Source organism: Rhinopithecus bieti, unplaced genomic scaffold, assembly GCF_001698545.2.
Source record: "Rhinopithecus bieti isolate Rb0 unplaced genomic scaffold, ASM169854v2 scaffold_21626, whole genome shotgun sequence".
NCBI classification, from domain to species: Eukaryota; Metazoa; Chordata; class Mammalia; order Primates; family Cercopithecidae; genus Rhinopithecus; species Rhinopithecus bieti.
Genome location: NW_016810801.1, coordinates 587083 through 604374, shown reverse-complemented (window position 1 = coordinate 604374; position 17292 = coordinate 587083). Strand labels below are relative to the sequence as shown.

Genomic DNA, 17292 nt, shown 5'->3' with positions numbered 1-17292 from the left:
TTATTGAAGTAGATTTAGTCAACATCCCCTCATTAATATTAATCACCTACTTAGGGCCAAACCACAGGGCCAGGAGGAAGGTTTAGATGCTCTTGTCTCAGTATCTTTTTTGAATACATAAACATATGCATATGTTATATATGATATGGTTACTATGAGTTATTGTGTACATTTGAAGCTTCATGTATAGAATGTTGTACAAGTAGCCTAAATTCATGAGGTTTCCATGCATAATTCAGGTTTCTAAATCAAAATATAGGAAATCTATCTTTCAGTGTATTTCAATTTTAAATTGCCTTCATGTATTATGTTTTTGACTGTAAAGGACATTGGACTGTCATTTATTTAGCTTGTATTTATTATTGAGTACTGGGCATTAGTGAGCTCTAGTGATACAGAATTGAAGAATTCATAGACAAATCAGTGCCTGTGATATACTGGAAGGAGTACTAGACATGGAATGAAATAATCTAAACTCATTTCTAACACACCTACTTGAGGCCTGAGTGTCAAGTTATAGAATCATGCTGAGCTTCAATTTCCTGATGGTTTAATGGCATATTTTTAAGTATTTAACTTTATTTTGTGATAAATCTCTATGAGAAGTAATCTCATCAAATTGTGTTCATATTGTTTAGAATTAGTTTTTTTATTGTGAAATGTGGTTGTTGTAAACTCCTGTTAGTTCTTTGAGGAATTTAGCTTTTAAAATCAAGTTAATAATATCTATTTTAAAATCAGGTGAGTTTTGACACCTACACGGGCTGCTTGCAAGAATTAAGTGAGATGTTACATATGTGACGGCACTCAACATATTAGTGTACCCAAATGTTACATTTGAATCTAAAGATTGATTTTGGTATTTCTCATATTTTAATCTTTGTTTTCTTTCAGCATTGTGAAAAGGAAAAAATGTCTTCTTCAAAAGAGCTGAAGCATGTTCATGCAAAAAGTGAACCAAGTAAACCTGCCCGGAGACTTTCAGAGTCTTTGCATGTAGTTGATGAAAACAAAAATGAATCCAAAGTAGAAAGAGAACATAAAAGACGGACATCTACTCCTGTTATCATGGAGGGGGCACAGGAAGAGACTGACACAAGAGATGCAAAAAGGCAAGTAGAACGTGCAGAAATTTGCACCGAAGAGCCCCAGAAACAGAAAAGCACACTTAAAAATGAAAAACATCTAAAGAAAGAGGATTCTGAAACACCACATTTGAAAAGCCTACTTAAGAAAGAGGTGAAATCCTCCAAGGAGAAGCCTGAAAGAGAGAAAACTCCATCAGAAGACAAATTGCCTGTGAAACATAAATATAAAGGTGATTGTATGCATAAAACAGGTGATGAGACTGAGCTTCACTCTTCTGAGAAAGGTTTAAAGGTAGAGGAAAATATTCAAAAGCAAAGTCAACAAACAAAGCTTTCTTCAGATGATAAAGCCGAACGAAAAAGTAAACACAGGAATGAAAGGAAATTATCAGTATTAGGCAAAGATGGAAAGCCAGTTTCTGAATATATTATAAAAACAGATGAGAATGTTCGTAAAGAAAACAACAAAAAAGAGAGACGCTTGTCAGCTGAAAAAACTAAGGCAGAGCACAAATCAAGAAGGTCAAGTGATTCTAAAATTCAGAAAGATTCTCTGGGTTCCAAGCAACATGGTATCACATTACAGAGAAGAAGTGAAAGTTATTCGGAAGATAAATGTGATATGGACTCCACTAACATGGATAGTAACTTGAAATCAGAAGAGTTTGTGCACAAGGAGAAACGACGAACAAAGAGCTTGTTAGAAGAGAAACTTGTGTTGAAGTCTAAATCAAAAAGTCAAGGCAAACAGTTAAAAGTTGGAGAAACAGAATTACAAGAAGGTGTCACAAAACAGGCAACCACTCCAAAACCAGACAAGGAGAAGAACACAGAAGAAAATGACTCAGAAAAACAGCGAAAGTCTAAAGTTGAAGACAAACCTTTTGAAGAAACTGGTGTTGAACCTATATTAGAGGCTGCTTCTTCTTCAGCACATACTACACAGAAGGATTCTAGTCATAGAACCAAGTTACCCTTAGCAAAGGAGAAATATAAGAGTGATAAAGACTCCACTTCCACTAGGCTTGAGAGAAAGTTGTCAGATGGCCACAAAAGCAGAAGCTTAAAACATAGTAGTAAAGACATAAGAAAGAAGGAAGAAAATAAGGCAGATGACAAGGATGGTAAAGAAATTGACAGTAATCATGAAAAGGCCAGAGGTAATAGTTCACTCATGGAAAAGAAATTAAGCAGAAGATTGTGTGAAAATCGGAGAGGAAGCTTGTCACAAGAAATGACTAAAGGAGAAGAAAAGCTAGCAGCAAACACTTTGAGCACTCCCAGCGGTTCTTCCCTTCAGAGACCAAAAAAGAGTGGTGATACGACATTGATCCCTGAACAAGAGCCAATGGAAATTGATTCTGAGCCAGGTGTTGAAAATGTGTTTGAAGTATCTAAAACCCAAGACAGCCGCAATAATAATTCTCAGCAAGACATTGACTCTGAAAATATGAAACAAAAAACTTCTGCCACAGTTCTAAAGGACGAATTGAGAACTTGCACAGCAGATTCAAAAACAACAGCTCCAGCTTATAAGCCAGGCCGTGGAACGGGAGTTAATAGTAATTCTGAAAAGCATGCCGACCATAGAAGCACCCTGACCAAGAAAATGCATATCCAAAGTGCTGTGTCCAAACTCAACCCTGGGGAGAAAGAACCCATTCATAGAGGAACTAATGAAGTGAATATAGATTCTGAAACTGTTCATAGAATGTTACTGAGTGCCCCATCAGAAAATGATAGGGTACAGAAGAATTTGAAAAACACAGCTGCTGAAGAACATGTTGCTCAAGGAGATGCTGCTCTTGAACATTCCACAAATTTAGACTCCTCTCCATCCTTAAGTTTAGTGACTGTTGTGCCTCTGAGGGACTCTTATGATCCAGATGTAATTCCTGTGTTTGACAAAAGAACTGTTTTGGAAGGTGGCACAGCCAGCACCTCCCCTGTAGAGCACTCTGCTCTCTCTAATCAAAGTCTGACTGTTAGGGAATCAGAAGTCCTTAAGACAAGTGACAGCAAAGAAGGTGGTGAAGGTTTCACAGTAGATACACCAGCAAAAGCAAGCGTCACTAGCAAAAGACACATTCCAGAAGGTCACCAGGCTACTTTATTGGATGGTAAACAAGGAAAGGTAATCATGCCTCTTGCAAGCAAGTTAACAGGCATGATTGTGGAAAATGAGAATGTTACCAAAGAAGGTGGTTTAGTGGACATAGCCAAGAAAGAAAGTGACTTAAATGCAGAGCCCAATTTAAAGCAGACAGTTAAAGCAACAGTAGAAAATGGCAAGAAGGATGGCATTGCTGTTGATCACGTTGTAGGCATGAGTACAGAAAAATATGCTGAACCTATCAAACTTAAGCATAAAAGAGGCCCAGGTAAAGTGAAAGACATATCAATTGATGTTGACAGAAGGAATGAAAACAGTGAGGTAGACACCAGTGCTGGAAGTGGCTCTGCACCCTCTGTTTTGCACCAAAGGAATGGACAAACTGAGGATGTGGCAACTGGGCCTGGGAGAGCAGAAAAGACTTCTGTTGCCACTAGTACTGAAGGGAAGGACAAAGATGTCACCTTAAGTCCAGTGAAGGCTGGGCTTGCCACAACTACTTCTTCAGAAACAAGAGAGAGTGAGGTGGCTTTACCCTGCACCAGCATTGAGGCAGATGAAGGCCTTATAATAGGAACACATTCCAGAAATAATCCTCTTCATGTTGGTGCAGAAGCCAGTGAATGCACTGTTTTTGCTGCAGCTGAAGAAGGCGGGGCTGTTGTCACGGAAGGATTTGCTGAAAGTGAAACCTTCCTCACAAGCACTAAGGAAGGGGAAAGTGGGGAATGTGCTGTGGCTGAATCTGAGGACAGAGCAGCAGACCTGCTGGCTGTACATGCAGTTAAAATCGAAGCCAATGTAAATAGCGTTGTGACAGAGGAAAAGGATGATGCTGTAACCAGTGCAGGCTCTGAAGAAAAATGTGATGGTTCTTCAAGTAGAGACTCAGAAATAGTTGAAGGAACTATTACTTTTATTAGTGAAGTTGAAAGTGATGGAGCAGTTACAAGTGCTGGGACAGAAATAAGAGCAGGATCTATAAGCAGTGAAGAGGTGGATGGCTCCCAGGGAAATATGAGAATGGGTCCCAAAAAAGAAACAGAGGGCACTGTGACATGTACAGGAGCAGAAGGCAGAAGTGGTAACTTTGTGATCTGCTCAGTAACCAGAGCAGGGCCCCGGGAGGAACGCATGGTTACAGGTGCAGGTGTTGCCCTGGGAGATAATGATGCACCACCAGGAACAAGTGCCAGTCAAGAAGGAGATGGTTCTGTGAATGATGGTACAGAAGGTGAGAGTGCAGTCACCAGCACAGGAATAACAGAAGATGGAGAGGGGCCAGCAAGTTGCACAGGTTCAGAAGATAGCAGTGAAGGTTTTGCTATAAGTTCTGAATCGGAAGAAAATGGAGAGAGTGCAATGGACAGCACAGTAGCCAAAGAAGGCACTAATGTACCGTTAGTTGCTGCTGGTCCTTGTGATGATGAAGGCATTGTGACTAGCACAGGCGCAAAAGAGGAAGACGAGGAAGGGGAGGGTGTTGTGACTAGTACTGGAAGAGGAAATGAAATTGGGCATGCTTCAACTTGTACAGGGTTAGGAGAAGAAAGTGAAGGGGTATTGATTTGTGAAAGTGCAGAAGGGGACAGTCAGATTGGTACTGTGGTAGAGCATGTGGAAGCTGAGGCTGGAGCTGCCATCATGAATGCAAATGAAAATAATGTTGACAGCATGAGTGGCACAGAGAAAGAAAGTAAAGACACAGATATCTGCTCCAGTGCAAAAGGGATTGTAGAAAGCAGTGTGACCAGTGCAGTCTCAGGAAAGGATGAAGTGACACCAGTTCCAGGAGGTTGTGAGGGTCCTATGACTAGTGCTGCATCTGATCAAAGTGACTGTCAGCTCGAAAAAGTTGAAGATACCACTATTTCCACTGGCCTGGTAGGGGGTAGTTACGATATTCTTGTATCTGGTGAAGTCCCAGAATGTGAAGTTGCCCACACATCACCAAGTGAAAAAGAAGATGAGGACATCATCACCTCTGTAGAAAATGAAGAGTGTGATGGCCTCATGGCAACTACAGCCAGTGATATTACCAACCAAAATAGCTTAGCTGGGGGTAAAGATCAAGGCAAAGGCTTGATGATTTCCACCAGTACCACAAATGATTACACCCCTCAGGTAAGCGCAATTACAGATGTGGAAGGAGGTCACTCAAATGCTCTGAGAACTGAAGAAAACATGGAAGGTACCAGAGTAAACACAGAAGAATTTGAGGCCCCCATGCCCAGTGCAGTCTCAGGAGATAACAGCCAACTCACTGTCAGTAGAAATGAAGAGAAAGATGAGTGTGCCATGATTTCCACAAGCATAGGGGAAGAATTTGAAGTGCCTATCTCCAGTGCAACAACCATCAAGTGTGCTGAAAGTCTCCAGCCAGTTGCAGCAGCAGTGGAAGAAAGGGCTACAGGTCCAGTCTTGATAAGCACCGCTGACTTTGAGGGGCCTATGCCCAGTGCTTCCCCAGAAGCTGAAAGTCCTCTTGCCTCAACCAGCAAGGAGGAGAAGGATGAATGTGCTCTCATTTCCACTAGCATAGCAGAAGAGTGTGAGGCTTCTGTTTCCGGTGTAGTTGTTGAAAGTGAAAATGAGCGAGCTGGTACAGTCATGGAAGAAAAAGACGGGAGTGCCATCATCTCCACGAGCTCGGTGGAAGACTGTGAGGGCCCAGTGTCCAGTGCTGTCCCTCAGGAGGAAGGCCACGCCTCAGTCACACCAGCAGAGGAGATGAGTGACACTGCCATGATTTCCACAAGCACCTCTGAAGGGTGTGAAGCAGTCATGATTGGTGCTGTCCTCCAGGATGAAGATCGGCTGACCATCACAAGAGTGGAAGACTTGAGCGATGCTGCCATCATCTCCACCAGCACAGCAGAATGTGTGCCAATTTCTGCCAGCATTGACAGACATGAAGAGAACCAGCTGACTGCAGACAACCCAGAAGGGAATGGTGACCTGTCAGCCACAGAAGTGAGCAAGCACAAGGTCCCCATGTCCAGCCTAATTGCTGAGAATAACTGTCGGTGTCCTGGGCCAGTCAGGGGAGGCAAAGAACGGGGTCCCTTGTTGACCGTGAGCACTGAGGAGGGGCACAACGGGCCATCAGTCCACAAACCCTCTGCAGGGCAAGGCCATCCAAGTGCTGTTTGTGCAGAAAAGGAAGAGAAGTGTGGCGAGGAGTGCCCCGAAGTAGGACCATTTGTAGGAAGAGGACAGCAAGAGAGCACTTTACACCGCATAAATGCAGAAGAGAAGAACGTATTGTTGAACTCCCTTCAGAAAGAAGATAAGAGCCCAGAGACAGGGACAGCAGGGGGCAGTAGCACAGCAAGTTATTCAGCAGGAAGGGGCTTAGAGGGGAATGCTAACTCACCTGCCCACCTGAGAGGACCAGAACAGACGTCTGGGCAGACAGTTAAGGATCCCTCTGTCAGTGTTCGCTATTTGGCAGCAGTAAATACCGGTGCTATAAAAGCTGATGACATGCCACCTGTTCAAGGCACAGTGGCTGAGCATTCCTTTCTTCCTCCTGAGCAGCAGGGGCCTAAAGACAACTTGAAAACCGGTACCACCAAATGTATTACTGGCCAAGAATCAAAATTTGCTCCTTCCCACACGATGATCCTTCCAGCTACCTACAGTGTAGCTCTGTTAGCTCCTAAGACTGTAAAGAGTGATTATAGTGGCAAATGGACTGATCAAGCATCTGCTGAGAAAACAGGAGATGGTAACAGCACAAGGAAATCATTCCCTGAGGAAGGAGACGTAATGGTTACTGTGTCTTCTGAAGAAAATGTGTGTGACATAGGTGAGAATCTGTACCTAATTGCAAATTTTAACATTTTACAAGGATGATTGTACAACAGAGTGCATTTAGGACAGTCTTCCAAAAGATGGTTTTGGTTCCAGAAAGATGAAATATCTATAAATTTTTTTCTCATATCATAATGTTGCAAAATAACTCATCAAACTTGAAGGTCAAACTTCTCTAAAAGGTACTTGTGTTTAAAAGTTCAAAACCTCTGGCCCATTTCTCATGTGTGGGGAGAGAAAAAGCAGGAGGCTGAGGCATGGGAAGTCCACATGTTATTTACATGACTGCTGCAACTTACTAAACCTCTTTGACCTACAGGTTTCTTGTCAATCAAAAGGAAGAGTACCCTACCACAACCCAATGAAAGCAATATATATATTTTTTACCACCCTCATTTTACAAATGAGGAAATACAGTCAGAAAATTTAAATAGTGTTCATGGTCCTCGGGTGACTTTTAGAAGATAAAAAGCTTCCGAGCCTCCATTTCTTGTATAAAATGGGGATAATTAGATGGGATCACAATACAAAGGCAAACATGATTCCAACCCTCATCTGATTATAGGTTTGCAGTATGTATTTGTTCAGTCTGCTGGTTCCTTTGAATCAAGGGAGCACATTATTCTTTTAACAGCTTATTTTCAGGTGAAATGAGTTTCTAGTTTAGAATATATTTGAAAGTGAAAGGAAACATTTTTCCCTGCTGATAGATTTTGGACAGTGCTGGTCTTTTAGAAATAGTTAATAACTTTCAAGGATACTATATCAGTCATGCCTTATACCATCCAACTTCAGATACTTTAAGTGGACAGTGACACTTGAAAGCGTGACAATTGCGTAGAATGGTATTAAGCACAGGATGCTGTAAGAACCAAAGGGTCCTTATGCGCTGGACTTGAAGGGGCAGAGGAATTCTTTTCCACTCTGGCTGTATAAATTGTAGCATCCTGGACTTTTAACTGAAACAGACCTTAGCCATCAGCTAACCCACTCTCAGGAAACTGAGGCCAATAGATTTAGTCTTGTTCATTATAGAGACTTAGGAGAGTTTAAGAAATGCTCCAAGGGTTGAAACAAGTAACTTTACAAGTTTCTGTTGAATTTAGCCTAGAGTAAATTGAATGCTTCAGAAGTTTTTATGACTCAATCATTGCTACAATTACCCATCCCTCTTTTTTTCCTGAAGAAGTGAAAATAGAAGGGTTTCTACAGAAGCTTCTACACAATCTACAGAAGGATATAGGAAAGAGGCAAGACCAGAGTAGAATTGAATCTCTCCACCTGACAAAATTTTGTTTTCTTTTTGTCTACCTCACAGTTTAACTTTGTGTTCAATATTTCTGTGTTCAATGTGAAGCAAGTAAAGTGAATCTGTTAATAAATCACCTTTACTGAGAATAGACCTTAGTGACTCAGAATATTTTTAAGGACAAACTTGATGGAGATCACTGCAGAAAATTACTTGGAAATGAAGATGTCTCCACAGATAATACTTTTGTCATTCTTTCTGGGCAGTTATCTTACTCTGCAAACAAGAATTTCACTCACCCAAAATGAGCAAGTAATCCCTGCCTTTCATCCAGATTCTTTTTATACAACATATTCCTTTTGGTCATTTTCTACTGACAGCAAAATAAACCAGAAAAGGAAGGTGGCACGGCATGTCAGATAACCACATTCCATTACTTTTGACCCCGGATGTATTTTGCAAGCAAATTCTTAAATTGTACTAAATGGCTTGAATTTTATTAGGCAATGAAGAGTCTCCATTGAATGTTTTGGGAGGATTGGAACTGAAAGCCAACTTGAAAATGGAGGTATGGCTTATAATTCAGCTGTGCTGAACTGTAAGTGATTAAATACTGTTTCATCACATATACACGTATTTATACTTATGTGATATATAGCTCCTGTTCTCATTGTGCTTATGACACTTAGTGTTGTTATTGTCATATTCTGTGGGGGAGAAAGCTAAGAACCTCAGTAATCTTAGTAAATAGTGCCATCATCAGTTCCATTTACTCAAGCCAGAAACACAAGAGTCACCATCAGTTTCTCCGTCATCCCACATTTTATTTATCGCCATTTCTTACAGGTTCCATTTCCAAAATATAACATGAGTCCATCTATTTCTGTTTCTACGGTCACCACCTTAGGCTAAGCCACTACTTCAGTACCATTAGGCTTATTTCACTCCAGCCCTTCTCCAGTGTGATTCACACAGCCCTGCAGGTAGTCTTTAGAAACATAACCTAGGCCCTGTCATAGCTCTACTTAAAATTTGTGGTGGCTTCCCATCATGCTTAGAATAAAATCTTTTTTTTTTTTTTTTTTAAGCATGGCTTTGGTGCTTACACAATTTAGTCTCCATATCCTCTTTCTAGCCTGATCTCAAGGCACCAACCAAGTATATGTGACAAGACGGCAGTGAACATGGGGTTATGAACGCCACAGAGGAAACACAACTTGCCTAATAGGAGCAATGGGAAGGTAGATAGGGGGGCTTGAAAGGAGGACACTGAAATAGAATTTTGAAAGTAGAGTGGAAATTTCCCAGAAGAGAGAGCCTTCTAAGCAAAGAGAATGTTGTGTTCTAGAGAGAGACAGGAGAGCACGTGGTGTGTCTCAGGCACTGCAGTGGTTCATGGTGAGTTGTGGTGAGACTTAAGCCTGGAAGGCAGTGGGAGCCCATCAGGAAGAGTCTTGTGTGGTGTGCTGAGTTGGGGGTTTTACCTTTAAAGCAATAGAAGACCCATTGATGGATGAAATACAAAATTAAATTGATTTTTTACTTGCTTGGTTTTTAAAGTTTGATGTATTTATTTTTAAGTTTTGTGTACTCTTAAAAGTAGGCTTTTATATTGTTTCAGGATGCTAGGGTTTTTTGTTTAATTCACTTGAGGTTAGTCTTCTTGTAAAAACCCCGGTTAACTTATTTTTACGGTGCTTTGGATTTTTTAGGCTTATGTGCCTTCAGAGGAAGAGAAAATCGTGAAATTCTGGCACCACCAGAAAGTCTGTGTGGGGAAAGCCAAGTGGAATAGGTGAGCTCCTTAGAGTGGTTGTTGACATTGTTTTGTTTTGCCTTGCATGTGGTTTTACCTTTCTAAAATCAATAGTTGATGCATAATAACATACAGTCTATATTAATTTGCCTCTCACTTTTTAAAATAGATTAGGGAGAATTCTTTACTATCTTATTTTTAACATACACTTTTCCTCATGAAATGTCAATCAACATTACGTAGGGTAATTGTTTAAATCTGATTACCTCCAAATAATAATGCAAAACCAAAGTTGTTTTGGAGCAAACGCTTGCTCTATCCCAGCAGTGTTTCTCCATACCCCTGCCTGTCTCCAGACACTATTGCAGCTCACTTCCAAAAGGCTAGTCTGAGCCTAAGTACCCACTTTACACCATTTGCTCTTGTCTCTTGCTCAGGTTTTTGCCCCAGTGGCTGCACAGAAACTACTCTCAGCTTATATAACCTCTTCTCAGTCTCTCTGTGCAACATTCTTCATTGTGGACTACAGATTTTAAGGGAGAGCCTCAGTATCAGAAAGGATAAAGGCAGGAGCTCTTAAAACGTTTTGGTCTCAAGGACCAAAAATTACTGAAAAATTACCGACGACCCCAAAGAGATTTTGTTATATGGCTTATACCTGTTGACATTTGCCAAATAAGAAATTAAAATTGAGAAAAGTAAATATTAAGTCACTATTAATTCAATATAATTAACTCACTATAAGTTAACTCTTTTTTCATGAAAAATAGCTAGATTTTCCAAAACAACACAATTAAGTGATAAAAGTGACCTTGTTTTGCATTTTTGCAAATCCCTTTAAGTCTGGCTTAATAAAAAACAGCTGTTTCTCATATCTGTTTTCACATTCAGTCCTGTTGCTATTTATTGTTTTGGTTAAAGTAAATGAAGAAAATCCAGCATTACAGATAGATGGTTGGGTTTTTGTTTTTGTTTTGTTTTGTTTTAGTTTAGTTTTGTTTTGTTTTGTTTGAGACGGAGTCTCACTCTGTTGCCAGGTTGGAGTACAGTGGCGCAATCTCGGCTCACTGCAACCTCCGACTGTCTGGTTCAAGCTGTTCTCCTGCCTCAGCCTCCTGAGTAGCTGGGATTACAGGCACACACCACCATGCCCAGCTAATTTTTGTATTTTTAGCAGAGACGGGGTTTCACCATATTGGCCAGGATGGGTCTCGATCTCCTGACCTTGTGATCCGCCCGCCTTGGCCTCCCAAAGTGCTGGGATTACAGGCGTGAGCCACCGCACCCGGCCGATGGTTGGGTTTTAGTAGCCTTTTCAAATAATTATGGGTACATCTTGGCCTGTGGAAAATTCCATTGAGCACTCATGAGTCTGTAAGACAAATAATGTTAGTTTGGCCCTTGTGGATTCCTTGATGGAAAGCCTCAGGAATTCCCTAGAGAGGCTGGACGATACTGGCTTAAGGAAATGGAAATGAGAAGAACTGTGATAGTGAGGAATTATTTCTAATTTGTATTGCAAACATGATTGTGTGTTTTCTTCTCATTCCCACAATATTTTTTTTTAAGTACTAGGAACTATAGAGTATGTGACCAAATTTAAGCCGGTCCTCCATTTTTTTCCACAATGTTAAAATGTCCATGCAAGTCAGGTGGAATAAACAGTCAGGGTGATTTTGGTTGTAAACTAATTACTGTGACCAGAGGAATGTAGCTTACTAGTTGACTTAAGTCACGTGCTCTGTTCCTGGATCCACTTGGTATTCCAGACCACAGTCTGGGCTCTTGGGAAGGGTGCCAGGAGGGCAACTGTAATGTCTACTGTAGTTGGATTGGCTCTTTAAATTATTTCCCTGATAAACATCAAGTCTGCTACCTGTGAGTACTAGGGAAATCAACATGGAAATGACAGATGGAAATAAGTCATTCACTGAAATCAACCTGCAAATAAGGTACTATAATAAAGATACTTACTTGACTGTGGGAGTCAGCTTCCCTGAGGTAAGACCTCAGGGAAGACTTGTGTTGGCTCAATCAGTCTCTTCCTTCACCCCTCTCCTTTAATTATAGAAAGTAAGATATACAGAAATGCATAAAAAGTTTCCCACTCCCTATGAGTAACCACCTTCAGTACAATAAAATTATATTTATATTGTTCTAGAATTTTTTTTCACTCAACCATATATTGCAGGCACCCATCATTACTTTATCAGCATATACAGATCCACTTCTTTGTTTTAATAGCTAAATAATCGTCCCTAATACCAGTTTTAGATCTTTTAGTGGTCTCAGAGTTTCTACTGTTACAGGGCTGCAACAAACTTCCATAATGCATATCATATCACTACATGTGTTTTACCAGGTATTTTCATAAGATTGGATTGAGGGAGGGAGGGTCAAAAAATATGCAGGTTGAGTATCCCTAATCCAAAAGGTTTGAGATCAGAAGTATTTAGAATTTCAGATTTCTTAGGGTTTAGGAATATGCATTACACCTCATTGAGCATCCCATATCTAAAAATTCAAAGTCTGAAAGTTCCATTGAGCCTTTCCTTTGAGAGTCATGTTGGCACTCAAAGAATTTCAGATTTTGGAGCATTTCAGAGTTCTCATTTTGAATTTGGGATGCTCAACCTGTATACATTTTGAATTTTTATAAGTACTTGTTACTCATTTAGGGCTAAATATTGAGTAATCAGGAGGTATGCATTAGGTGTACAAGGCAAAGAGAAGGGCAGTAGATGTGGAGTGATTCAGATTAAGTGAATAGTGCATATAAATCTCACCCATGACTTATCTGGGGAGGTTTGGGGAGTGGGAGCAGTTGAGGACTTTCTTACACAAAACCATCTGAAAGGGTCTCGAAGCCTTGTAAGAAGTGTCAGCCAGTCCTGGAAGACCACACCAAGACTTGGTAAGTCATTTATGCTGGCATGTTAAAACCCTCAAGATGACTAACCTATTCAAAACTTGGACAGATACATTAGTTAAAATGTGCATGGGTGTTTATATTACAAATAATTAACGTCTCATTTGTTAATTGTCAAGAAGCTAACATTTTTGGATTCTGAAGTCCATTGTTCCCACAGCTATATTTCAGATAGCTTTACTGTGTTTAGGTACAGTTCAGTAAGAGATCTACTTACGTAAAAGGAAGTTGTTTAAAAGAAAAATGTGTGTTCTGTCATTGTTGAGTAGAAACAGTAGACTTTGTACTTCATGTTTCCAAAGAATATAAACAGACCATTGCTGTTTGAGGGGATAGGATCTAACTTTTCATTTGACGCTATTATTTTAAATGAACCAGTGTTATACTGCAGCTTAACAGCTACATTAAGGTCTTTTACTTTTTTTCTAAGCTTCAGATCACCAACATAGTTAAATCACCACAGTGATTTAATATACCACTGCCATTATTATAAAAATGCAGTCAACATTAATTTCTGTTGTCTTTTTCTGGTAGTAGTTTCTGGTAGTACAACATGGATTGATTGTGGGAAATAAGTAGTCAGAATGTTATAATTTATGAAGGCAACTAAGCCACTTGGTGACATAGGATAGGTTCCCTATCCTGAAAATCTTCAAATTTATTTCTCTACATTTCAGAAACAATACTCAGTTTCTTTATATCTCATTTTTGTTTTTGAACAGCTGAACTCCAGAAGGAGCCTTTGTTGGTGAATGAATCACTAAATGTAAGTCACTGTAATGATTTTGATTTTTGTGGTTATTGGATTTTTTTTTTATTTTTTGGAGAGCTATTGAGGAGGAGCCATCTGGAGGGGTTACGTGTATATTTATGTAGGAGCCAGGAGGCATTTGGTAATGTACTCTTCATTTGAGTTCAGCATCCTGACAGCATCTTTCACTAGCTCTTTTCCATGTTCACCTATACCCACTGACGAAGAACTCTGAACTTTCTATTGTTTATTATTATAACAGGATTGAAAATTGGATTTTGATGTCTTAAATCATCCTGGTGCTATAGACAAAATAGATTTTAGTTTGAGAATTAAATTTCACTTTATGTTTTTAGACAACTTTTCTCAACATACTAACCTGTAACTGCTATGTGTCTGTATTTTTTTTCCCAGATGTGGCTCTCATAATCCCTTTCATTCTTGAAAGAGTCTTCTTTTGGGCTTTCTGTCTTAATGTATTTATAAGGAACCTCGTGTTGTACCAGGAGCGAACATTTTATAAAATGTTTCCAAATGTGCAGACAACTGCATTCTTTCCAATGCCCCGAGAGGAATTGGGGTACTATCAGTGAACCGTGGAATCAGAGCACTTCCTCATCAACCACCCTATTTTGTAGCTAGAAACTCATACACCATATACTGAATAAGAAGAAAGAGAAAAGCACCACTTGGTGTGGTTCGAGTTTGCCATCCAAGAGTTAAAAATATTTTGACTGGGCACAGTGGCATGGCCTATAGTCCCAGCTACTGAGGAAGTTGAGGTGGGAGGATCACTTGAGCCCAGGAGTTTGGGTACAACCTGGGCAACATAGCAAGACCCTGTCTCTAAAAATAATTTTTTTTAATAAAATAAATTTTAAAAGTTAAAAAGACTTTAAATGGGGTTGAAGCTTACCGAGCCAGGTGGCATGTTCTCCATCCTACCTCAGTCCCCTGAGTCCACCAACAGCTGTCTTTTCCCCAGTCGAGCATAAATGTCCTTTCCAAATGTGTACAAAAGCCTGTGGCCAGGACTTAGGATATTATAGGATATTTCTCTTATTTATTCTTACTCTTTTGCCATTGGCTGCTTTAAGGACAGAAAGAATAAGCACAATAATTTGTTAAACTGAAACCTTTTCAAAAGAAGATGCTGCGTGCTTCTGAGCTTCTGGGTGAAATTAAAAGAATATGTACTCCAATTCCTTTTGGCATTTGTACAGATAGCCAGGTTATGTAAATTACCTTCTCTCCTCTCTCTGTCTTTTAGCCTTTACATTTTTTCTAAGACTATCCATAAATATCTTTTATATTATATATTTAGGTTGAAAATTCAGACTTCAGAACAAATGAAGAAATTCGTAGCAAATCTTATAACAAAGGAGGTAAGTTAATGAATTTCATAGCCATAGTTTTAATATTAATTATAGTTGCCATTTATTGAGTGTGGTCTGTATACCAGGCCTTGTGTTAATTATTTTACATATTTTTCTCTCATTTAATTTATAGTAATTCAGTAAAGTGATAGTTAACAGCATCACTCCTATAGTTGAGGAAAACGAGTCTTAGGCCAGGTGACTTATTCCAAGCCATACAGCCTAAAAGTGATGTCTCACTTTAAATAGCTACTAGAACTTTGCCATTAATCTCACAGTTGACTCAATCCAACATGAATACAAAACACATAGTCCCCTGTGGATTGCAAGTACCCAACTGTGAAATGTGTTAACTTCTGACAGACAGTTTAGGATGGTGGCATATCAAGGATGTCACATTTTTGAGGGTCTTCTCCCAGGGGTGAGGTCTGGTGGCCATACAACCTGTGCAGGCTGCCAACTCTGGACAGATAATTTCCTTCTCAAACAGAGCATAGAATGTTCTTGATGCTTACTAATTTTGTTAATTTTCTATTGTAAGAGTGGGAAAAGAGGCTTATTTACTTATAGTTATTTTTATAACATATACCATATTTCAAACAAAAGTAAAGCGGTAATAAACACCCATGTGCCCCCTAACCTCGTTTTGCCCTATCTTACAATTCAGTATATTTGCTTCACATACCTTTTAAAAAATATTAGTTATGGTGGAATCCCCATTTACCCCTTCCCAATCCCAATCTCTTTCCCTTTAATCTCACTCCAAAAGGAACCACTATTATGCATTAGTTATACATAGGTCCATAAACAATATGTAACATATGTTGCCTTCTTCAGATAAATGTGTGGTCTCACATTACATAAACCCTCCCCACTTTATTTGCTCATTTAGCAGTTTTCTGAGATTTTGTTCTGTTGATTTGTATTAACTCTAATTATTTTCATTGCTTTTGAATATACCACAGTTAGTATTTTTTGCCTCATTTGTACATTATTTTGCACATGTAGGTGTTTTGAAGCTTTTCCCAATTACAAAGAGTGCTACTGTGTATGTTCTCCTACCTTTCCCAGTGTATATGTAGTGTACTTGTATTTCTGGGTATGGAATTGCTCAGTTATAGGCACCTCTTCAACTTTACTGCATGTACTAAATTGACCCCAAGTAGTGTACCAGTTGTCACTCCATACCATCTCCATATTTGGTATTGTTTGACTGGTGAATGTTTGTTAGCCTGATGATTATGGTGCAGTGATTCATTGTTTTCATTGATGCTTCTTAATACTGTGTTGCTACACAAACTGGGGGGAAGGGCCTTGAAGTCTTCTGTGTAAAGTCCAGTGTTGTTACCCCAGACATGTTACTGACCTCTTTGAACCCCGTTCCCTCACATCTACAAGTGGAGGAAGAAAGAGAACTTAACTGACGGAGTTGTGTGGAGGATCCCATCAAAAATCATTTTTGAGCTATCTACCACAATGCCTTGTATATAGCTGATACTCAGTAAAGTTACTCACTCAGTTTTCTCCCAGCCCCCTAACACATACCTACAATAAGTATTGGAATATAAAAATATTTAAGATTTTTTTTTCTTTTTTGTATTTATTACTCAGAGATATCCAGTGATAGAAAAGACAATGCAGAACCCATAAGCAGTCACAGTGTTGAAGCAGATCCTAAAGAGGTGCGTTTTAATAAACTCAAGTGTTTGATATTTTATACATAATATTTTCACTGTGCACAAAAAAGGGCTTTAGAAAGGCTTTACTTCTTTGTATAAATTAAATATTAATGGGTATACTGAGAGTTCCACATGTCACTTTTACCTGTATATGCCCTTTCAATGTTTAAGCAAATAGCAGTTCTCAGGACTGTCTGGAAGTGCCCATGTTGTACAGTCAGAATGGTTTTTCATGCACCTTCATCAACCATAAGAAGTTCATGTTTAATCAGCCACTAAGCAGAAAAATACTACTAATTATGACATGCCATCAGTTGTAAGATATATATAGCTTGACTTCAGAGATGGTGAAATGATAAATAATTTTTTAAACATCTGTTTTAGAATTATTGAAATAGAGTATGTAGCTAGAAATAGCATGTTTTGTATGAATTTACATTCAAACCCAAAAAAAGACTAAAGCTTACAAAATTAGTCTAATCCAAATCTAAATATCAAGTGTTCTAGATTTTTTTTTTTTTTTTTTTTTTTTTTT

The 17292-nt window shown here is 39.3% G+C and overlaps 1 protein-coding gene and 1 long non-coding RNA gene across 2 annotated transcripts in view; one reads left to right on the top strand and one right to left on the bottom strand.

The window, feature by feature from the left end:
• Positions 1 to 17292, bottom strand: part of LOC108542686 (uncharacterized) — a 97613-nt gene that overhangs the window by 40549 nt on the left and 39772 nt on the right. The window lies entirely within an intron of this gene.
• Positions 1 to 17292, top strand: part of BOD1L1 (biorientation of chromosomes in cell division 1 like 1) — a 62309-nt gene that overhangs the window by 25168 nt on the left and 19849 nt on the right. Inside the window, 8 exon segments of the mRNA XM_017892782.1 lie at positions 895 to 7012; positions 8770 to 8834; positions 9979 to 10000; positions 10003 to 10038; positions 10041 to 10061; positions 13674 to 13717; positions 15027 to 15087; positions 16690 to 16760. Coding sequence (XP_017748271.1) covers positions 895 to 7012; positions 8770 to 8834; positions 9979 to 10000; positions 10003 to 10038; positions 10041 to 10061; positions 13674 to 13717; positions 15027 to 15087; positions 16690 to 16760 — 6438 coding nt within the window.